This window comes from Aulonocara sp. 'chitande type north' Nkhata Bay, linkage group LG7, assembly GCF_057382095.1.
Source record: "Aulonocara sp. 'chitande type north' Nkhata Bay isolate Kocher_YH1m ecotype deep benthic linkage group LG7, A_spYH_male_GT1.1, whole genome shotgun sequence".
Lineage (NCBI taxonomy): Eukaryota > Metazoa > Chordata > Actinopteri > Cichliformes > Cichlidae > Aulonocara > Aulonocara sp. 'chitande type north' Nkhata Bay.
The window spans coordinates 57,118,398-57,142,178 of record NC_141350.1 but is presented as its reverse complement, the minus strand read 5'-3'; the positions used below and the strand labels follow the sequence as shown (position 1 = coordinate 57,142,178).

General features: G+C 41.9%; 1 protein-coding gene across 6 annotated transcripts in view; it reads right to left on the bottom strand.

The window, feature by feature from the left end:
- Window positions 1–23,655, bottom strand: part of LOC147326364 (metal transporter CNNM4-like) — a 46,653-nt gene extending 22,998 nt beyond the window's left edge. For 2 of the 6 annotated variants that reach the window (XR_015130447.1, XM_086301575.1), the window contains exons 1-5: window positions 21,776–23,652; window positions 12,029–12,172; window positions 10,886–11,020; window positions 10,436–10,605; window positions 6,515–6,611 (exon numbers count right to left, since the gene is read on the bottom strand). Coding sequence is in view for 5 of the 6 variants with exons in the window: in XM_086301575.1 (XP_086157701.1) it covers window positions 6,515–6,611; window positions 10,436–10,605; window positions 10,886–11,020; window positions 12,029–12,172; window positions 21,776–23,282 (2,053 nt within the window). In the remaining variant the exon portion in view is untranslated. Of the gene's footprint in view, window positions 1–6,514; window positions 6,612–10,435; window positions 10,606–10,885; window positions 11,021–12,028; window positions 12,173–21,775 lie in introns of all 6 variants that reach the window. The other 4 variants (XM_086301573.1, XM_086301574.1, XM_086301571.1 and 1 more) reach the window with 4 other exon arrangements.
- Window positions 23,656–23,781: the final 126 nt, after the last annotated feature.

The window sequence follows — 23,781 nt, the reverse complement described above, 5'->3', positions numbered from 1 at the left end:
GACACAAGCTTTTCAAGCTTTCAGCCAACTTTCTTTTGATTGGCTGCCCCTTACAAAACTTAAGCTTTGAAAAGCAGGTTCTGTGCTCACAGCTACAGATGACCATATTAGGGATATATGTTCTCACTGACAACAAACTTTTAACAGTACTTTGCAGGATATCCACTTTAAGACCTTCACGTCTATGTTTCTAATTTATTACAGATTATGACAGGGTTGGGAAGTTCATCTTCAAGGTATGCAGAGAGAGGTTTGGTGAGGTTAGTTGAATGGAGCCCACAGCCCCAAGGACAGAGGGGGAGAGAGAGAGAGAGAGAGAGAAAAACGTTATCAAAGACACCCGGCAGCTCTGTCAGAACTGGGGGAAAGCTGCACCAGATGAGAAAGCCACTTGAAGGAGCTGTGGGACAAGATCAAACGATGGGAATTGATAAGACTTTAGTGATTCCGATTCACTTATCGATTTGATGTCATTGGGTTCTCATTGCCTCCATGGCACCAAGGACCCTGGACAAGATGGGATGCCGCTATTAACATCTGGAGGATGCCACAATCCAGACTTACTTTCCTTTTAAGGGAAACCTATGACACCCTCCCATGCCACTGGAATATCACACAGTGGTACAATGAGGAGGTAAGCTGTTCTCTCTGTGGGAGCCCCAAGGCAAATTTCCAGGACATATTATCAGGATGTAAGGTGGCACTGACTCATACTGTAAATGGATCTTTTGTTTCAACTCAAGTGTGCTAATACATCTCCCCGTTTCCATCTCTGTCGGACAAACAGTAGCTGTCACATTTAATAGCCATTATATAGGAAACTGTTGTGACTTGCTGATCTAAAAAAAAGGTGCTGGCACTGATCCAGTCTTCAGTGTCTGTAGCTTCTGCAGTTCTATAGATTATATTAACTATAATAAGTGTAAGATATATGAGATATATTTTCTGCTGGCATATTTCAAGTGTGCATGGAAAACTACAGAAAGGAGGACAAGTTGAATCTTTTTTTCCAAATACAAATCTTTCATTCTCATTTTCCTTATGCAGATTTTTTTCAAAGTTTAATAAAAGCTTATGTACCACTGCAAACTTTGAAATACATGTTAATGTCAGCTTGCAAACTTAGCTTGAGTCTGTAGGTGTCTTTCCATAGGGCAACATCCCTTGCTTCCTTATTTTTGTCACCTACAGTCATGTGAAAAAGTACTTTGTTCTTATGATCTACTTGGTCTATTTGGTTCACATGACTCTGTGGAGCCCTGTGAAAAACCAAGTACATCCTTACTTGCTTCCACAGGAATTAAGAGGGTAAGTAGAGTAAGAACATGGCTTCAGTTTTCAAAGCTGCACTTAAAGAAACCACAAAACTCGTGGAACAATATTCTTGAGACAGATGAGACCAAAGTAGGAATGTTTGATCATAGTGCACAGTGAACTGTTTGGACAAAACCAAACACACCATGCCAGCACGAATACCTCATACCAACTGTCAAGTATGGTGGAGGAGTGATGATTTGGACTTGTTTTGCAACCATAGGACCTGAGCATCTTGCAGTCATTGAGTCAACCTGTTTTCAGTGCTAACCACAGTCATTAGCACTATTGCCTCAGAGCAAGAAGGTTCTGTGTTCAAATTCACTCGTCAACTCGTCAAGTTTGCATGTTCTCTCCGTGCTTTCAATTGTTGAATTGTTTCAATTCAACTGTATTTATACACCACCGAATTACAACAGTAGTAGCCTCAAGATGCTTATTCCAAGGTAGAGACCCTACAAAAATACAGGGGAAATTATTTCAGTGTGCTCTCTCCAGGCACTCCAACCTTCATTTACCATCCAAAGACATGCATAGATTATCTTAAGCGGGAATATTAAATTGGCCATAGGTATAAAAGTGAGATTAAATGATTTGTTAGTTGTCCCTGTGATACACTGATCAAAAATACCTTGTTTTTATAGCAATGATGGTGAACCCATGACCTAGTTCATAAAACTTGTAATACAGCACTGAAGGGACGCCATTTAATTGGACTAAAGCTCGGGTCTAAGTGTTAATGTATTTGATGCTTCCTTTATACAATGAAAAACAGGCTTCAGTGTTAAGGACTCTCTTTCATCCACACAAGTTCAGGTAAACTTCTCAAAAAGGCGAACCTTAAGGTGCTTTTTTCTCTAATTAGGCTGCAGTAACATGACTTTACAACAAAAAGCATATAAAAGAGCAGGTGTGGATAGGGACACACACTTATGGACAGAATATGTCACTGCAGGGCAAGTGCAGTGCTAAACTGCTGGATTAACCTTTTAACCTTCTATAACAGAAATCCTCTCAACAGCCTGGGAGGTTCAACTCAGGAGAAACAATCAGCTAATCTGTAAACTGGCCACAGAAAATACCACCAGACTACTGGTTTTTCTTTTGGTTTTTTTAGAGCCTTCATTTTGGCCATTTCTCATTTCTTAGACATTTTCAACAAGTTCTGAAAAAATGTAAAGCTAGAACAGTTTTCTAGAATTCTTTTGAGGACTACGTTGACATTATCATGCAATACATGCATAACTACTACAATAACACTTGTATTACTACATAATTCTTTTGCGTCAACTTGCAACTTTAGCACAGGATGGAGTGCAGTGAGTTTTACAGAAAGAAACAGATATTATGCTGAAAGAGTTATTAAAAGCTTCTATAGACTACATTCTAACTCCTCTACATCACAAGTTAACCAATATGTTTGGTGTGAGAAAACTCATGTGTTAAGATTACAAGTCACTGAGTAACTGATTAATTTACTTGCAAATGCTACTTCTGTTTCCATATTTTTGTATTTGAATAATAACATGCAGATTGTAACTGATCTCCAAGCAGAGTCAGGGGCAGCTTGTCTAACATGTTGGTCTCCTGTCAACCCTTTGTTAACAGGGGTACAGACACACTCATGACAGAAATGACAATTTCCTACAGATCCAATTCAAGCTACGTAGGTTCCAGATACAATAGGAGACGCAATTTATAGGATGGATGGAACATGAGATTCAATTCAATTCCATTCAAATAGCCCCAATTCACAACAACTGTTGCCTCAAAGTAAGGCTTACAATCACACAGCCCCCCTATGAGCAAGCACTTGGAAGGAAAAGGAGCAGCAATTCATCGGAACAGGTTGTGGGTGAGGGCAAAGTACAGTGAGAGAGAGAGAGAGAGAGAGAGAGAGCGCAAGAGTTTAATTCAATTAACTGCTAATTAATAAATACAGAAGCGGTGTATAAAAACACAGATAGTAAAAAGTGATAAAAATGTATTATGGGCACCCACTGCAGCCTCAGCCTGTTGTCATATGACCCACCCTAACTATATGCTTTATCTAAAATTAAAGTTTTAAGTTTAATATTAATGGTATCTGTCTTCTGAATCCAAATTGTGAAATGGTTCCGTGGAAATGGGTCCTTACAGCTAAAAGCTCTACCTACTTTTAAAAGCTCTAGGAACCACAAGTAGCCAGCGGTCTGAGAGCAAAGTGCTTTCATAGGATGATATATGATATGATATATCTGAAGTATTATGAGGTCCTTAAGATATGACAGGGCCTGATTATTCAAGATTTTGAATCTAAAGATTATTTTAAATTCAATTCTGATTTTAACAAGGAGTCAGTGAAGAGCACTAATGTAGGAGAAATATTCTCTCTCTTTGTAGTCCCTGTCAGTACCCTCGCTGCAGCATTCTGGATCAACTGAGGGGCTTTTAAGGGAGTTTTTCAAGCAACCTGAAAATACTGAATTACAACAGTCCAGCCTAGATGTAATAAATGTAAGCTAGCTTTTCAGCATATTTCTGACACAGTGATGGGCCACGGTAATGTCATCTCAAGTATTTAGTGAGACATTGTGTTTCTAAGATTCCTAGGACTGAGTACAATAACCTCCGTTTTATTGAAATGTAAAAGTTAAAAAAAAACAAAAAAACAGATCAATCCAGGCTTTTATATCTTTAAGACGTGACTGTAGTTTTACAGGCTGATTTGTATCATATGGCTTCATGGATAAATAAAGCTGGGTATCATTTGCATAACAATGAAAACCTATGCAGTGTTTCCTAATAGTATTGTCTAAGGAATGCATGTATAATGTAAAAAGTATTGGTCCCAGCACAAAACCCTGCTGAAGAAGACTCCCCATTTACATACACAAACTGGAATCTGTCAGATAGATATGCTTCAAACCCAAGCAATATCATCATGCATTTAAATCTTTGTAGCAAACAGACAACACTATGGAAGCACACAGATGAGTCTACAGCTGGAGAACTGCAGGCCATATTACCTGTGACACAACAGGTGAACAGTAAGAATGTACAGCTGATAAATGTGATAGGAACATCTCTGATAAATCCCATATAGGTTACTATATGAAATAAGTCACTATATGAAAGTTTGAAATTAATTAATCTACACAGATGAAGCTACACAAAACATTACTATGAGTTATAAAAGAAGGTAATGAGATAGTGAAGTGAGAGCCAAAACCAAGTGAGAGATCTGTACATGGGAATGTATTTGCACAACTTCATGGTAAATTTAACATAACTCTACAACATTTTAGAGTTACCTTGCAAACATTACCTTTCAACAAGGTAACGTAACTTCCTCAAAAGATTTGTGTGCCAGTTCCAAATAAGATTTGCCTTAATTGCTATACTTTTACATTATCTGACAATAAGTTTTACATGAACTCAGAAATTTTTTACATAGCCTTGCGTAACTTTACTCAAATTTAATCAAAGTTTTACCTGCATATGAAGCACAAAATTCAAAATAATGCTGCATCTATGTTTTCCAAAAGAATTTCTCATTTTGATTCATTGACCGCAAAACAGTTTTTGGTTTTGCTTAAATCCATTCTAAATGAGCTTTGAATCAGGATCTGGATCATGTTTACATTTGCCTTTTTTCCCCACATGTCATAATCTTTGCGAACACATAAATATAGATTTATGAGTTTCGGAAATATTATTTTTTTAATATTTCAAGCAGCATCGAAGTTCTTTTGGAATCGGGGAATTGGGATTCTAAACTTTCAGCTTCCATAAGCCTCCAGGAAAACATAAAGATCTCTATCAAATAAGGTACCAGACATAATTACATGTGACTAATTATTCTTATGTGCATAGTTATCACCCAGAAACTTTGAGCCAAGAAAATGTGTTTAGTTCTTGCAATGTGCATTCCTTTTGATTCACATGAAGAGTTGGTATATATAGGGGTGGCTGTAGCTCAGGTGGTAGAGCAGGTCATCCACTGATCGGAAGGTTGGTGGTTTGATTCCTGGCTTCCCCTAGTCTACATGCCAAATATCCTTGGGCAAGATACTAACCCCAAATTGCTCATCCATCGGAGTGAGCGCTATATAACACGCTCCGATTAACACTGGGACCACTGTTACCTTCATCCTCCACATCTTCTCGAGCTCTTCTCTGAGCCTTGGTATTTCTCAAACTTCTCGTGTTCCTTCTTCTTGATGTAGCTGTCATTCGGTATCACTACAGCCGTTTTCCTCTGCTTGTCCACCACTATTATGTCTGGTTGATTAGCCACCCCCATTTTTTCCATCTGTATCTGGAAGCCCCAAAGGATCTTAGCATGGCTCATTGTCGACCACCCTTTTGACCTCAGGACTTCCTGGCCATACTCAACACAGATGTTCCTGTACACTATGCCGGCGCCTTGTTTATGGCGTTCCACGTATGCCCTGCCTGCCAACATCCTTGCATCCTGCTGTGATGTGCTGGAGTGTCTCAGGGGCATCTTTACACAGCCTGCAACTGGGGTCTTGCCTGGTGTGGTAGACTCCAGCCTCTATGGATTTTATACTTAGAGCTTGTTCCTGTGCTGTCTTTCAGTCCAGCCCCTGGTAGGATTTCTGGATGTCAGCCACTTCTTCCATCTGCCGGTGATGCATAACATGCAGGGGCCGGTCCTTCCATGATGGAAATTGAGAACCCAGAAATTCAATTCCTTGGAATATTTAGTCTGTCAGTTGGTTTCAGTTTGTGTGCTGGAGAAGGAAATTAATGGCCCAGTCTACTGTGTGGATATGGAGATTACTTTTATTTTTACAAGAGTGCAATGGTAAAGTGTAAAGAACAGAAACACTTGCATTATACTGCCAACACATAAGTGATATGGATGATGGAATCAGAATAGCTAAATTCTTATCAATTCCCAATTTATTCTTAGGTTGTTCCATTACAGACCATGAAACTGAAGTGCTGCACAAGTTCAAAGCCATTTATGCTCATATTTGAAACACACGAATATCAAGACCTCCAAGTTGGCACAAAGAACAGGGGCAGAAACAGCTTATAACACTCTAACCCAGTGACTATCACGGAGACTTCAGTTTTATCTGAACTGACAAGTTTGTCTGGGATAGGAAGAACACAGCTTCAATTTTGTATTTGGGTCAGTAAATGGTACAAATGTAAATGCACATGTGTTGGTATACGTGTGTCTCACCCATTGTTGGTGTGCTTAGAGCCATGACTCCATAGTAGGAGAACGGGCCAGTTTCAAACTTCATGTTCTCATTTCCGGCTTCAACCTCCACCCGTCCCTGTAATACAAATACGAATGCAAACGTAAATACACAAACACAGAGACAAACACAAACTAGGGAAATCTTTGATGAAGAAGTGACCGTTCCAAACATTTTCAGTAACACAAGGCTTAGATGGGGACCAGGCTGCTAAGCTAAAACTATCTTTGTGGAAAGGTCTTCTATATGTCTATCATTTAATGACCAAAAGAGATTTTCCATCAGACAATAACAGAGACATCTCCTTGAAAACCACATCTGACTCCTGCAGAAAATTTTGTGCACAACTTTAGCATCAGCCTGTTTACTGGCTTCTGTAACCACACAGCCTCCACTTCTACCATGCAGACCACATTAAGATCTAAAACCACTACATCCTGACTCAATATGTCAGCAACGCTAGGCTTGGTCTACTGTTTATGAGAAATGGTCAATTTGTTTTTATGAATATATAAAGTCTGAAAGATCCAAAATGTTTTTTTAGAGGAAGCATTTCAGCATAAGAAGCTGTGGTATGCCAACTTGGCAGCTGAGGCAGAGGACAGAGGCTGGAAGATCAAGGTGCGCCCGGTGGAAGTGGAGTGCACGGACTTTGTTGCCAGTACAACAGCAAAACTGCTTAGAGAGATTGGGATCAGAGGACAGGCGCAACGGCAGGCTATAAGAGAACTAGCTAACACTGCTGAGAGGACCAGTCACTGGATATGGTTAAAAAGGGCTGACATCACTTGGGCAGCTACAGCAGTCAGCTAACCGCGAGAGAAAAGAAAATATTATGCTCTTCTCCCCTCTGCTCTTCTTCCCTTTTCTGGGAGGCGGTGGGGAGGTAGAGCGTACAGCCCAATCCAGCGGGCAGCTGTGGGAAGCCAGATCGGATGCCCCCCTTCCGGCTCTCCTCTCTGCTCTCTCCTATCTTGTACCTTTTCTATCCCTTTGAAGAAGTGAAGCTCCATAAATGCTAAAGAGGTAAGTATTATTTCTCAGTTGCAGTGAATAGATAGGAGAAAATAAACTGTACAAAAATAAACAGAAGAAAGAATAGGAGAAATAACAACTTAACATAAACCAGTGACACACTGCAGGGCCTGACCAACCCTGGCAGGACCTCCTTGGATTGTCCATTACTGATGATGTGTCCCAAATCTTAATATGATAACCTAGATCAGATCTCTAATCCCCCCCCCCCCCAAACAATGGCAGATTAGCTTGGTAAAAGACCAAAAGTTGAGGCACACAACGATGTGTGCTGCTGGTAACGTTTCTGGGCTGCCTTTCCTCATAACAGTCATCCCTCAAGATTCTCGCCATTTAAAGCTATGCATTATCAGGGAGTACAACATCTAGTCCTTTTACTGAATTTAAAAGGGCGTAAAATAGAGTTACTTCCATAGCATTTCATTAGTTGTTGTTTTGGGTTGTTGTTTAATGATCCATGTTGCCTTTACCAAACTGGCATGATTAGTAATGCAAAAGCCCAAATGTTTTTGCACTTTTGAATGTATCACATTTCCAGTAATACTCTCAGCCAGCTATATTACCTTAATCATGTTGCTGAACATCTTTCCTCACACCCTGTTTTGCAGGACATTCTACTATTTCCCTTATTTCCAGGATTGTCCTCCAGGGCAGTAAATCAAAACCTCAAAAGGTTTTCAGGCTTTCCAGGACCTGCAGGAACCAGACTGTCTATGTGATACATGTGTGACCTGGAGCCTCTGCAGTGAAAAATCCACGAGTCGGGTCTTATGGCATGTAAGAGAAACACCTTAGCCTCCTATAAATATTACATCCTGCCGCAGGCACTCCAGTGTAGGGTTCAGTGTCTCTTTACCTCAAACAAATCAACACATAGACGTTTGTGCTTTCCTTGCTCTCAGGACTCCCGATAATACACTGCCTTAATTTAACCTTTAACATAAATGCTGCACTGATCTGATTCCAACCTAAAACTCAATGCAGCGCCACGAGGTCTGTCAATAAAGACAAGCTAAAATCTACATTTTCCAAGGTATAAGGATCAAACTGGTCCTCACCAAGACAGACACGTGTGCGCACACACACACACACACACACACACACACACACACACACACACACACACACACACACACACACAGCCAAGTGATGGAATGGGAGCAGTTCTGCTCAGGTTGCACACTGAGCATGTAGAGTCCCTCTATCCACACCTCAGGTGTTGACAACAAAGCCTACAGAAACTAACAACAGTTTCGCCTCAGCACAGCAGACACAGCCATCGTATGTGTATTCATCTGCATCTTGCTTTGAAACACTAAATAGAGAATTCGTACTCAATTCTCCAAATACCCTCCTAAGGGCATGCACACTTTTGTTGTACACTGTAAGTACCTTAAGTCAGGTACAGACTCGAAAGGTGTTTAGAGCCTGCATGTGTGCAAATCACCCCTACACACACACACACCCACCAACCACTCTAACAACCAGAGATAAACCTGTTGGTCACCAGATTAAGCAGGTCAATCTACGTCATCCAGTCTGACTACATTATGACCCTTGAAATCTATGCCAAAATGAAAATAGATAAATGAATCGATAAATCAATAAGAGACTCAAAAAAGAATAAATCATGAATCCCAAAAATACAATGTAGAGTACTTTTTATTTAGTGTCAATTTAATTGACATTTGGTTTACAAATGTATAAACTTTCACATTTTCAGTGGTTTGAGGAGACTATGAGCACGTTAAGATAACTATGATTTGATGCTAAATGAATACAATTGAATTGAAGTGAACACTTACACTATGTATTCATTCATTTGATTTTGTACTTCTCTGCCTGTATCATTCTCCACATGCATTGTTTCTGATTTTTTATTTCTACATTTCTTTGTGCATTTATTTTTTGATATATAAATGAAGCAGGCAATGAGTGAAAGTGTCACATGGAGTCAGATTTTTGCCTATTATCTGACTGATGTTAAGATGAATGAGCAGTGGTAAAACCACAAAACATACTGTTATTGTAGTCACCCCTTAAATGATCTTTATCAGTCTAAGTGTATGATATTTTTGCAATATTTTCACCAATGCGCAACTCAAGGCTTTATCTCTAGCTTCAAAGCCATCAGACTCTGTTAGCAATGACAGTCACTTTATCTTTGGTTAGTCAGCTAGGTTTGGAGTGGTGTGCAACTTTAGTGTTTTTAACTTATTAGCATACTTGGGCAGAAATCTCATAGAGACTAGCTGGGAACCACCAGTCCCTAGGGCAGGGGTGTCAAACTCAAATACACAGTGGGCCAAAATTCAAAACTGGAACAAAGTCGCGGGCTAATGTTAATATTTATTGAAATATATTTATTCCTCCAGATATAAGAATGAATCTTTTCTTATGGACTAAAACACGTTTTGCTGAAAAACTGAATATGGAACAAGCAAAGCTTAATACTAAACAATATATATACTAGCTGTATAATACCAGTAGGCCAGCTCTAATAGTAATTTGGTATGGCTTCGCGGGCCAAATGTAATTAGGCTGCGGGCCAAATTTGGCCCGCGGGCCAGAGTTTGACACCTATGCCCTAGGGGAAAAAATGACTATTCCACAGCCAGTTGTGAGAACTTGACCAAAGTGTACTTGGTCATAAAGAATTTTATGGTGCTGCATCAAAAACGGTGTTTGGTGTTCAGGAGATTGTCAATAGGTTGTATGGAACATGACAATTTGTCTGCAAACACTCACCAATTACTCACCAACTGGTAGTGAAACAGTATTTCAAAAGTCCCAGACATACTCCTGATTACCACCAAATCATATAGGTGATGTCACCATTTCTACAGACTATATGAATGTGTTTTTACCTGCAGAATGAGAACAAAGTAGTCGACAGGTTTGCCTCTCTGATAGAGGAAGTGCTGTGGCGATCGTTTATCATTTTCATTAAACTTTAGTTCCTGGATGACATCCGGATGTTTGAGGATCCTCAGTAGGACTTTCTCTGTGATCTGGAATGGGCTGAACAGGCTCACCTCTAATGGGAGAGAAAAAAAGGCATTGTAAACGATCAAATTAAAACAGCAGAAAATACAGGCCTTGGACTAATTATTGACTGAGAGGTTTTTAGTAGATAACTTTATAGCATTTTACAGTCAATAAATAAAAATCAGCTGATTAGTTTAAGCTCTGTTAATTTGCATACTAAAAGATAGCATGTACAGACAGTGGCTGTGATTCAGCAGAGGATAATAGTCAGTGGCACTGAAACAAATGTGTGCTGGCTAAATGTAAGATTATTGCCTAGTGAATATCACCTGTGGCCAGGAAACGATGAGCTGCCAGTAGGAGCTGAGGAGAGATCTTCACCTTACTGTCCCCTTCTTGCTTGAACGCTGAGAAGTCGCGTTTGCTTTTGTTGGGATCCACCTTCTTCCTGTTCCTGTTGTCAGCTGTGGCAAGAAAGAAAAGAAATAGGAGTTTAAATAATAGTAAAAATGAATGAAATTAAATGAAAAGTCATGTTTTGCTCTGTTAAAATTTCAAAAAAGTTTAAACTTAGAAAGGTGAAAGTCAAAGAGGAGGAGGCAGCACGAGCAGGCACCAGCTGATAGCACTCCGGCAATTTCAGTGTTTTTTTACGGTGTCCCACACAAACCGTTAACTAACTGACTCTATTGCACTCCACATACCACTGCCTTTGTAATGCAGATGCTGCTCTATGGACAATTCTACCCTCAAGAATCTCATGTTTACAAGCTGCTACACTGGTCACTTTAAATCATTAAACCTGTAAATTGTAAATTTTAAATTGTTATTGATCCTTTTACCTTACGTACCTAAGCGTATATTTATTTCTCTTCTTATATTTATTGTTGTCTTTTGCACTGAATGGAACTGGAGCCTCGTCTGTACTGTACTGTATATAGCAGAGATGACAATAAAGTTTACTTTGACTTTGAGAAGTTATAAGGTAATGCTAGTCAGCTTGTTTACCAAGGTGAATTCATAAGCTATACAGGTGTAACGCAAAGCAATACGTGTCAGGCAAATGAATAATAAAATATTAAAAATATACTCATTAAAACTAAAGGAACAACTTTTGTGGTCTGCAACTTACAGCAAGTCAAATTATTAGGGACATAAAAACACTCCATCATGTGAGTTATTAAAGGTTGAGCTTTTCAGACCTTAGTCATGTTAATGTGATCATTAACAATATAAATATCATAAAGTTGGACACTTTAACATGGGAGGCTGTGGGGATTTTATTTAACATTTAAATTATATACAATTATATATATTATGAGTAGGACAACACAGCAATCATCTCTAAGTACAGGTCCTGTGTACATGTGCTGCTGTATCACTGTACCAGTGCTTTTGTCGGTGAGTGAGTGTTTATGTGTTATAACATTTATGTGAGTGCTGCAGTCAGCAATTAGCAAGAGCTGACTCACTGTAGAGGTCAGATTCATCCAGGATCTCTGACTTGATGATCTCCTCGATAACATCCTCTAAGGTGACTAATCCCAGCACCTCATAGAAAGGATCTCCCTCCCCCTCATTGTTCACCTTCTGGACGATGGCCAAATGAGATTTACCTGGTGAGGACACAGATCACCTAAAGGTTATGAGAAACAAGAGCACTGTAGAACATGCATATCATTTTTCTCATCATTTTAAATTCCCTATGTTTCCAGAAATCATTTAACATGAAAGTGGGGCAGCATCAAACACGACAGAGGAGAAGAAGTTAGCGAGTTTCAGTGCAGCTGCTGCGTCTTTAACTTCAGCATCTAGCCTTTAGACAGATTTAGCTCCTGCTACAAGAAAACATCCTTTTTTGTTTTACAAAAGTCACACTGCTATTCGATCTGTCAGTGGATTTATCCTGACTGATGAGAGGGCAGACTCATGCCTTAATATAGCCCAGACTAGGCTAAGAGCTTTGAAGAGAAAAGAGTTGGAAGGACTGCCAGAATGAGATAAAGAGAAGTGAGACAGAGAGAGAGGCAGGAGGAGAACGAAGCTAAGTAGAAAGAGGTATATAACAAGAGGACACAAAGCATTATTGCACTCATGACTCTGCATTGTTCTCACAACACTCCCCACATGCACCGACTGCATGCAGCACTGTGTGCAAACAACTAAACCTGATACAACATGATGAGCAATGGCTGCCAGTAAGAGTTAAGTAAAAACATTATCAGGTCAGCAGGATGGAAACCTGTCACAGTTCATGGTCATCAAACACCAGCAGAAGCAGAAGCACTATCTACTTTTGGCCTCCATGGTGCTCACTGATTTGTATGAAGTAAAAGAAACAGAAACGTCCATTTTCAGCAAGAAAACATTTATTTTGTTTCAATAGGTTTCATCAACTCCAGTGGTGAACCTTTAAACAGTGTTTCATTCCCAGCCTTTTTCACCTGATCTGCTTTGAAAAGGTCTTGAGCAACCCATTACTTCTTTATATTTTGCAAGGAAACAGGCACAGTGACTTACTGAAGTGTTGTGTGTTTTTATGTCCAGGTTATGCATTTACTGCATTGACAATATCTTTTGGATAATTTTCATACTGAAAACCAAAGCAGTTGCCCATCATACACTTTCCAGTTCGTATTGCATGGTAGATTAAAATCTGATGATACAGCCCAAATCAAAAGATTAAGACCACACGAAAAATGACAACAACAAAAAGAAAAAAGCATATTATGCATGCTTGGATCTTAACAAGGTTCCAAGTAGAGCCTCAATATGCAGCAAGGAGAAATGGGAGAGAGAAAAAACATTTTTTGAGCATGCAATTTGTTGAAAACAACTCTTACACTGAAGCAGGCTGCTATACAGCTGATTAAAAGTTTTGGTCCACACCTCCACACCTCCAGTCATGCCAATAACGTTGGAAACATTCGGGACCATCCATTCATCCATCCATCCATTTTCTTCCACTTATCCGCGGCAGGGTCGCGTTGGCAGCAGCCCAAGCAGAGAAGCCCAGACCTCCCTCTCCCCAGCCACCTCCTCCAGCTTGTCCGGGGGAACACCAAGGCGTTCCCAGGCCAGCCAAGAGATATAATCTCTCCAGCGTGTCCTGGGTCTGCCCTGGGGCCTCCTCCCGGTGGGACATGCCCGGAAAACCTCACCCAGGAGGCGCCCAGGAGGCATCCTTGTTAGATGCCCAAACCACCTCAACTGGCTCCTTTCGAAATGGAGGAGCAGCAGCTCTACTCTGAGCCCCTCCCGAATGGACGAACTTCTCGCCAGCCACCCTATTCCCGCTACTTGTATTCGCCATCTCGTTCTTTCGGTCACTATCCACAGCTCGTGACCATAGATGAGGGTAGGGGCGTAGATCGACTGGTAAATTGAGAGCTTCGCTTTTACACTCAGCTCTCTTTTCACCACATGGGACAGGTACAGTGTGCGCATCACTGCAGCCGCTGCACCAATTGGTCTGTTGATCTCCCTCTCTCTTCTCCCATCACTCGTGAACAAGACCCCGAGATACTTAAACTCCCTCACTTGGGGCAGGAACTCGTCCCTGACCCGGAATGGGCACTCCACCCTTTTCCGGCTGAGGACAAAGGCCTCAAATTTGGAGGTGCTGTTTCTCATTCCCACTGCTTCACACTCAGCTGCGAACCGTTCCAAGGCAAGCTGTCCATCACCTGATGAAGCCAACAGAGCCACATCATCTGCAAAAAGCAGAGATGAAATCCTGAGACCACCCAAGTGAAAGCCTTCTCCCACTTGGCTACACTTAGACATTCCGTTCATAAAAATTATAATTTCATAAAAATTATGAACAGAATGGGTGACAAAGGGCAGCCCTGGCAGAGCCCATCACTCACCAGGAACGAGTCAACTTATTGCCGTCTATGCGGACCAAGCTCTTGCAACTGTTGTATAAGGACTGAATGGCCCGTAGCAATGGGCCAGACACCTCATACTCCTGGAGCACCCCCCACAGGACCCCCGAGGGACACGGTCAAATGCCTTTTCCAAGTCCGCAAAACACATGTAGACTGGTTGGGCAAACTCCCATGCACCCTCAAGCATCCTCAAGAGGATAAAGAGCTGATCCAGTGTTCCACGAACAGGACGAAAACCGCACTGTTCCTCCTGTTTCCGAGGTTCGACTAACGGACGGACTCTCCTCTCCAGCACCCTGGCTTAGACTTTCCCAGGGAGGCTGAGGAGTGTGATTCCCCTGTAGTTGGAACACACCCTCCGGTCCCCTTTCTTTAAGATGGGGACCACTACCCCTGGTCTGCCAGTCCAGGGGTACTGCCCCTGATCTCCACGTAACATTGTAGAGACGTGTCAACCAAGACAGCCCTACAACATCCAGAGCCTTCAGGAACTCTGGGCAGACCTCGTCCACCCCAGGGGCTCTGCCACCAAGGAGTTGTTTAACTGCCTCAGTGACCTCGCCCCCAGAGATTGGCGGGTCATCCCCTTCATCCCCAGACTCTGCTTCTGCAACGGAAGACGAGCCAGTGGGATTGCGGAGGTTCTCGAAGTATTTCTTCCACCGCCCAACAACTTTCTCAGTCAAAGTCAACAGCACTCTACCCGCACTATACACAGTGCAGGTAGAACACCCCTTTCCCCTAGTGAGTCGCCTGACAGTTTGCCAGAATCTCTTCGAGGCAGCCTGAAAGTCTTTTTCCATGGCCTCTCCGGACTCCTCCTAGACCCGAGTTTTTGCTTCAGCCACCACCCGCGCCGCATTCCGCTTTGCATGTCGGTACCTATTGGGACATGGAATGTCACCTCTCTGGTGGGGAAGGAGCCTGAGCTAGTGTGTAAGGTTGAGAGGTAGATATAGTCGGGCTCACCTTAACGCATGGCCTGGGCTCTGGAACCAGCCTCCTGGAGAGGGGCTGGACTCTGTCTCAGTCTGGAATTTCCCCATGGTGAGAGGTGGCGGGCTGGGGTGGGTAACATTCAGGAACATCAAGGTAAAAAATTTTATCGTCAGAGAATAAAACTTTCTTCAACCTCCAATATCCCATGTTTGTTGCTCTCTTGCAAAGTCCAAACTGTCGGTTCTGTGGGAGTTCAAGGAGACGAGGCCTTTGAAGACGTTTTTTGTTTTTGAAGCCCTTCAGTCTCAGATGCCATCTGATGGTTATTGGGCTGCAGCCTGCACCAGTAACGGCTTTAATTTGGGTCGAGAATCGTCCAGTGGCTGTCTGTCAAGACACCAGCACTGAAATTTTTGGGGGTCTTCCACTTGACTTTCTTGTTCCATAATCCTCCGGATCATTTAAGGAATTCCAAATGACTGTCTTAATGCGTCCCACCTCAGCAGTGATGGCACACTGTGAGAGAAACTGCTTATGCAGTTCAACAACCGAACACATTCAAAAAGGGAAATTTTTTTTTGCCTTTGCAATGAGAATGTCAGTGTGACTACCTGACAGAAAATGACAATTAATCCACATTTTTGCACAGATTTGGCCTTTTAAAGGCATGTGATCTTAAACTTTTGATCAGCTGTAAAATGCTCAAAATTTTTTTTGTCTCACTCCCATTTCTTTTTGTTGCATGTTGAAGCTCTACCACCATGCAAAATTTTTAATTTATTTTAATTGGGACTGTACTTTTGACCATATTCCCAATACCACTTGTTGAAATGCAACCCCAACCCATGAAAGAACCTCCATCATGTTTTCTAGATGTCTGTGGACACTCACTGTGGTACTTCTTTTCTAACTTCCTCTGTGTGACTTGAACCAAAAGTTTCAAATTTGGATTCATCACTCCATAAACCTGTTACCACTGAATTTCAATCCATTTCTAGTGTAATGGCATACCTCAGCTTTTTCTCTCCATTTCCCATCCTTAAGTATAGCTTCTTGAAAGCCACTCTTTCACCAGCAACCTTGACACCATAGGCTGATGTATCTCTCAGGTCCTCTGTCAGGACACTCTGCATGCCATGCTGAGATATGCCAGATTTTGGGCTAATAGCTTTTTGAGATCTTAATGGTACAAAAATACTATTGCATGCCTGTGAAACTGTTATCTTTCACAAGTTTTATAGTTTCAGTAAATACAAGGAAACAACTTACCGTATGTGCTTTTGCAAAAGGCCCCAAGCAACAAGGTGCCTAATAATTTAATTTAAAATTGATTAATTGCCAAGCTGTCCATTACGTGTAGACATGACACTGGTTTATCCCTGGTGTTAAGAGCCTGAATATGACTGAATGATTCACGGCATACATATAAATATATTATATAATTTATAGTTCTTCATGTACTCAAACAGCCACTGTTTGAGGCTTAGTGCTTTCAGTGCATCAATATATCATCAGTAGTTCGAATAGTGAGCAGCTTCAGCCAACAGATTCAAACATTTGCCCCATGAGGCAAAAAAAATGACTTTGACATCAAGATTTCTATCAAACAGCTTTCTTCTTCCTACATGTGCTTTAAAAACATTTTAAAAAATGTTCTGTGTTAAGAAATGATTCTAAAATTAAAAAAAAAAAAATTATCCCTCAATTTTCTTCTGACATGTTTAAGCAGAGATGCCCACTTCCCTCCTCCACGCCTGGGGAGACAGAGGTTTTCGCATCCAGCATGTCCTGGGTCTGTCACAGGGTCTTCTGCTACTTGGACATGCCTGGAACACCTTACCTAGGAGGCTTCCTAGACAGATGCCTGAACAACATCAACTGACTCCCTTCACTGTGGAGGACCAGCAGCTCTACTCTGAGCCCTTCCTGATGATCTCTAATGCTGAGCCTAGGCACCCTTCAAAGCAAGTTCATTCCTGCCACTTGTACCCACTTGTAAAGGTAGGAAAATAGACCACTGGGTAACTCACAAAACCACAGATGCTTCACTAATTTGCTTCAAGCTCCCATAAATTATTCCCTCCCACTCAAAATATTTCACCTGGAACTATGAAACTATTAAAGTGAGAATTAGTCTCTTATGACCCATCATAAAGACAGCCTACCATGACCAAACAAAGCCACGACTGCTAGCACTGTAGTGTGCAGTCCTAGCAATGTGGTAGCCAGCAGCCAAAAACATGACTCATACATCAGACAGCACTACTACCACCATCAGTCCCACCCCCCACAGAAGGTTTGAACGCCATCTCCTTGCAGCACATTTTTAGCAGACAAGTTCAGTTTCTAACCTTAAACAAAAAGTGTCTCTCATCAAAAATGTGCTCATGTTGTTGAAGATTAATGGGCTGAAATATAAAAATCCAATTTTTTAAACTGAATTGTTGACATCAGATTGCCTAAAATACTATGGAGACCTTGATTTCCTGTTTTGCTATTATCATGGTAATTTGACAAATGGCACTTTATTTAGGCTTATGCATCATGCATGCAGGACTTGGGCTTTGATGCTATAAAAAGCCACAGCTGAAGGTGATGCTTATTTGCAATGACAGCTGAAATTACACTAATTCTTTTGCAATTTGGGGTGTGTTGGGATTCAGAGATTCTTTTATTGCTACCATATAATTTGCCTTATGAAGAATGTATTAATAACATGTTTCACAGTATCATTTATCAGTAATATTTCCTACAGGGTTTATATTGCATTGAATATGTCTGTCATCACATTGACCTTTCTATTTTTACAGGTTGAGTTCATTTTATACACAATGCATAAATGTGCTTGGTTAGAGTTGATGTTCCATTCTAGAAGGTTTTAAGCTTCACTGGTGAGAGTGTCCAGATGATACATGCTGAGGGGAGATGAGAACATAGCAGGTTAATTGCATGCACGCTTACGATACACATATTAATCTAGTAGCAGGTCTGAGCGAAGGCCTAAGCGTCTTCTGCTTCAGTTTGAGACTGGCTGCAAAGGACTCTACTTAGTGATTAAGGACGAGGGTCCATTATTAGCTCTCAGAGATGCTGAGACCTGAAGTTATTACCCTAAAAGGCAAGTAATGTAGAAAAGAGAAGTAATATGTCAGTGTATGGTTATTAGAAGTGTACGTGATGTACCCTTGTCTGCACGGGTTGAACTTTTGCCCGTCTGTCACCATGTATTTTTGAACTGTATTGACGTAGGTGTGATATTTTATCCTATAAAACCAGAACCCAATGTATTCTTGTCAGAGCAACCCATTCCGTATGCTGATGGTTGGTTGTTCTCCTGTGATAATAAAACTCATCGTTTGATTGCACTTTTCCGGAGCCTCCGTAGTTTGTTGTCTGGTCTAAAGTTGATCGATCTCGCAGCAGGTGGAAATGAGGCATGCAGCCAGTTCCACAATGACTGAGCTTCATAATGTAGTTCTTTTCATATCTACAGTCTTATAAATGTAATGTCAAAGAATGAAATGCAATGTTTTTAATGTCTCTGGGGAAAAAAACCACATTGATATGTTGCAAGACCATCACAATCAGCTGCAGCGCCAAGGCTGTTATGATATTAAGCTCAGCTTTCAAGGTGTGTATATCAGTGGATTTCTGGCACTACTCCTGTACGGCTGAACGTGCCGATTTTCGTCCCATCAAACAGCACAAATCAGATGATTTGAGTGATTAGGCTAGAGATGATCTCTGACTAGAGATGATCAGTGGTATCCACAGCCAGATTTAATTAAAGGAGTAACTTGTGGCCACTTAGGTTTAAGTCATTGCAGCACACAATTATAAATATTTTAGTTTGTCGTTTCTGGTAAGCTGAAATGCTTCTGATGGTGACATTTGTATTCTTGATTTTTCCCCATTTTTTAAAAATTACTTTTACATTCACTTAAAGCCACTTTACTAGGCAGATTCAATGCAATCTAACATCACAGCCCTGCCACAAATTCATTTTTAACTTTTGCTGACATTGTTTTAAATGGTGCGGATTCTGCTTTATCTTTATCACTGAGCTGTGCTTATATGCAAACTTGCACAGCTCAAGTATGTTCACTTTGGGGTGAAAAATGAAGTAAATGTGAAGTGACAAAAACTGCAGTTCCTCTAGAAGTAACTTGAGGTTGATACCCAACTTTACATTATCAAAAGCATTTTTACTATTTAGCATAAAAATGGTTTTGTCCTTTATGAACCCTTTCCTCCTTCATAACAAATGTACTGTGGGTGACATTAAAAAAGAAAAAAAAACCAATATATCCATTTGGATGCTGGAGTGGTGTGGCTAATTTGGGTATCAGGTATAACTGATCGGGATCAGTTATACCTGATTGGAGTCAATGAACTGGTCCTCTACACTATCTTTGCACTGTCTATCCCTTCTGGAGCATTTTAATGTAATAATTTGCAAAATAATATGGCCAACTGTGGGGTCAGAATATCAGTAAGAGAAGATACGAGATCTCTCATGACCCTAGGGTGTGAGTGTGTATGCCAGAACACTCTGGAATGCACACAAAGTCTTTGCAGACTACTAAGGATCACACATCCTATCACTACACAATCGATTATACACCTCTAAGCATATATGGTTAAATATTTCTAAGCATAAATGACAATCAACAATATAACCCTGACAGACAGCCAGAATGTTACCAGAATAACCAAAAATGACTGAAAATGGATAAAATGTTAAGAACATCTAAAGTTTGGCATATTCTTCATGAACAGAAAAGATGGAGATAGCCACCATGACATCACCCATGGGAGTCATTAAGTTCCACTGCGAAGGCTTAAATGAAGATTTTTGTCATAACAATCATGGTGTCTTGGAACAAATGAGGGGTGGATATAATTGAAATCAAGGAAACTGCACTCTTATAGCATAGAGATGTGTCAGTTCTCTGCAAAAATATAGAATGAACAGATTTATCGGTTATAAAAATATAACAGCAGAAACATGACCTTTTACTGTTGTTTCTTATATTAAAATGTATTGATATATATCTGAATATGACATAAGAACTAAAATGTTGGAAAACAAAGTATAAGCTGTGTATTAGATTTCTAGTGTTCCAAGTGGCTGAAGAGTGTATACTGAATTATTCGAAGGCAAAAATGAATTGCCATTAATGATCTAAATATGCGTATTTACTGATAAGAAAAGTAAATGCTGCCCTACTTCTTATCTGACACTGAAAAGGACAAGATCAGCAGTTTTTCTAGAAATTAATTGTTAATGTTTTTCAAACAAAAATAATAGAAAAGATAACTTTTTCTTAGGTCTGAACTGCAAGTTGCTGCATTTCTTTACATCAGTGTGAACTGCGGGTTCAAGATATTGCTAAGCAATTTTATGACCCAACACTTTGGGGGTGTCACCCTCACCACATAAAGCTCAATTAGATTCTCAGATTAGCTTTATGTGGTCAATAACTTTTTCCACACTGAGCCAGGCTAACATCATTACAAAAAAAATGCTAGGATATCAAACAGACCACCAGCAGCGCACATTGACTGTAACCATCTTATTGTGGTTTAAGCTCTGGGTAGTATTTTGGTCACTAGGATGAAGGGAAAACTATCAAATATTCAGATGTGCACCGAATTAGAAAAGCATTTCAGAAATTGGGTGGGTGGACCACAGCTAATCTCGTTATCTCTTGATACTACTTTTTTTCCACATACAGTGAAAAATGTATGTATGTACCTTACTGCTAATTTTTGTACCCTGCAAAATCAGCCAGTGGCACCAAACGGCCAACAGCCACGTAGCCACTAATCTAGGCCTTATGTTTGACTTAATCACTTGATTAATGAAAGAAATATTCAGCAGACACAATGATAACATTAACTTAGATGCACTTCTTATTTCACATGTTAGAAACATATTATGGATTTTTTTTAATAAACTGTCATTTATATGACAGTTTATCCAAATAAGTGTTTGTCTAGTTTCTTTTTATTCCTTTTCATATTGGGTTTCAATTTTATACTGCAGCTATGCTAGTTGTATTGTTGTGCATGGGACAATTAAAGCTCTCCAATCTTTAATAAGTGAATGCATAAACATACACTGCCCTCATGACAGCCTTATCAGGTGTGTGCAGGTTAAAAGCTCAACCCTGACCCCTTATAAGAGTAGTACAACATGTGCCCCGATGATGAAATGTGCTTTGTGTGTGTGTGTAGGCTGTGGTGTTCCACTAATCAATAGTGCTGGTGAACAGAGAGAGGGGGGGCTGTCGAGCTCACACAGGTTTAGGTCCCTGGTGATATGAAGGTTGCAGATTTTCAGAACAAAACATCATCAGGTGTTAGATTATGTCAATGCACACCCACCTTTCTTGAACTCCTCCAGCATGGCATCCAGCTTTGTGTCATGAAACACAAAGTGCACAGGGTGGTTATAGAACTTGGTGATGGTCTTTAGGTTTGTGCAGTCGTCCGGGTCCACGAAGGCCAAGTCCTTCACATACAGGATGTCCACGATGTTGGACCGCTCCTCATCATACACGGGTATGCGCGTGTATCCGCTCTCCATGATCTCTGACATAGTGTTGAAGTCCAGCACAGCATCTGCCTGGATCATAAAGCAGTTGGCTATGGGAGTCATCACATCCTCCACAGTTTTGGTCCTGAGCTCCAGGGCTCCCTGGATCATGTTAAGCTCCTCTTTGACCAGGTCATTATAAGGCTCTGTCACTTTAAGCATCTCCACCAACTTCTCTCTGTTGTACACAGTGCCGATCTCCTGTCCCAGCAGGAAATCCAACAGCTTGCTGACGGGAAAGGACAGAGGAAAGGTAAGGAACATGAAGAACTTTGTGACCAGGATCGTGTTTGCTCCCACAGCCAACCCGTGACGCGAGCACAGCGCCTGGGGGACGATCTCCCCAAATATGACAATGCCAATTGTAGAGGCGACCACGGCGCCCAGACCTGACCCGATGAGGTCATCGAGGAGGATGGTGAGGGTGGTGTTCACCAAAACGTTACCCAGGAGAAGCGAGCATAGGAGATAGTTGCCTTTGCTGCGGATCGGTTCGATTTTCCTCGCATATTTCTTCTCCTTGTCGGTGCCGCAGCTCTGAACGATCCGCAGCTCCATGGGGTCCAGCGCCATGAGCCCCAGGTTCAACCCGCTGAACATGCCCGAGAGGACCAGCAGGCACGAGATCATGATGACCTGCAGCCACATGGGTAGCAGCGACTTCTTCTCCTCCACCACCAGCATCCGGCCATCGCTGTCCCCCAGCTGCACCCACCTGCCGTCCGTGCTCAACGTGCACAGAGCGTATTCTTTCTTCTGGTCGCGTTTGCGCAGCGGCTTAATGTGCACGTTGAGCAGTCCCGACGTGCCCCGGCTGCTCACGTTTATGAAGTTCCCGACGGTGATGTCCTGCGTGAAATCCGCACAAGTTTTATCGAGCGCGTCCATCATGCCGCTGCCGCCCCGGGCCGCCGCCACCACCGTCCCCTTCTCCTCCTCCTCCTCCTCCTCCTCCTTCTTGACCTCTGTGAACTGGATCTCAGACCAGGCGCCCGAGTGAAGCTGGACCCCGTAAAACCGGAGCTGCACGGAGCTCTCCTCGGTCACCTGGATGACACCCTCGTCAGTGGTGCTGGCCGGCTTGTTGCTCCTCTCCAGCCTCATGCCGAGCACCTGACTCCCACCGCCTCCGCCGCCGCCTCCCCTTCCACCGCTGACACCGGGCCCAGCGGCTGCCACCAACTCTGTCCGACCGCTCCACAGACAGATAACCACGGTGAGAATGTAACCCTGCTGTCCACTCCATTCTGTCGCCATGTTTGTTTCTGTGCTCGGCGACCTGGGAGCTGACGTCATTTACTCATGTCCAAGCAGCTCCTCCCTCTCCCCCCATTCCCGCTATCTCTCACATACGCTCACTCATACACGGACACATACACACATTAACACCGACTGCCGGACAGCGACATGTAGAGCTGATAAACAAACACACTCACGCTCCTTGCAGGTCACACACGCTCCTGGTGACGCTTCGCTATCATTTTTCTGCAGCAACACTCACACTCCCCCCGCCTCAGTGCCCGGCCACGTTACTCCCCGCTGGGCTCGGGGCACTGCGGCACACAGCAGGACGGACGCTGCTGCTGCTGTCCCTGGCCACCGATTTCTCATCCAATTGTATCCAAAGCCAGTTGCGGTTATGTAAAGGCACATGGCATCTGTGTACATCCCCCCGCCCTCCATCCTCATCCTGCACCAGCCTGCATCCCGCTGGCACGATGCCCGGCCAGGGATGCTAGATGCAGGGGACGTTTATTTATTTCCTGAGAGACAAACTCTGTGGAGCCAGGATATA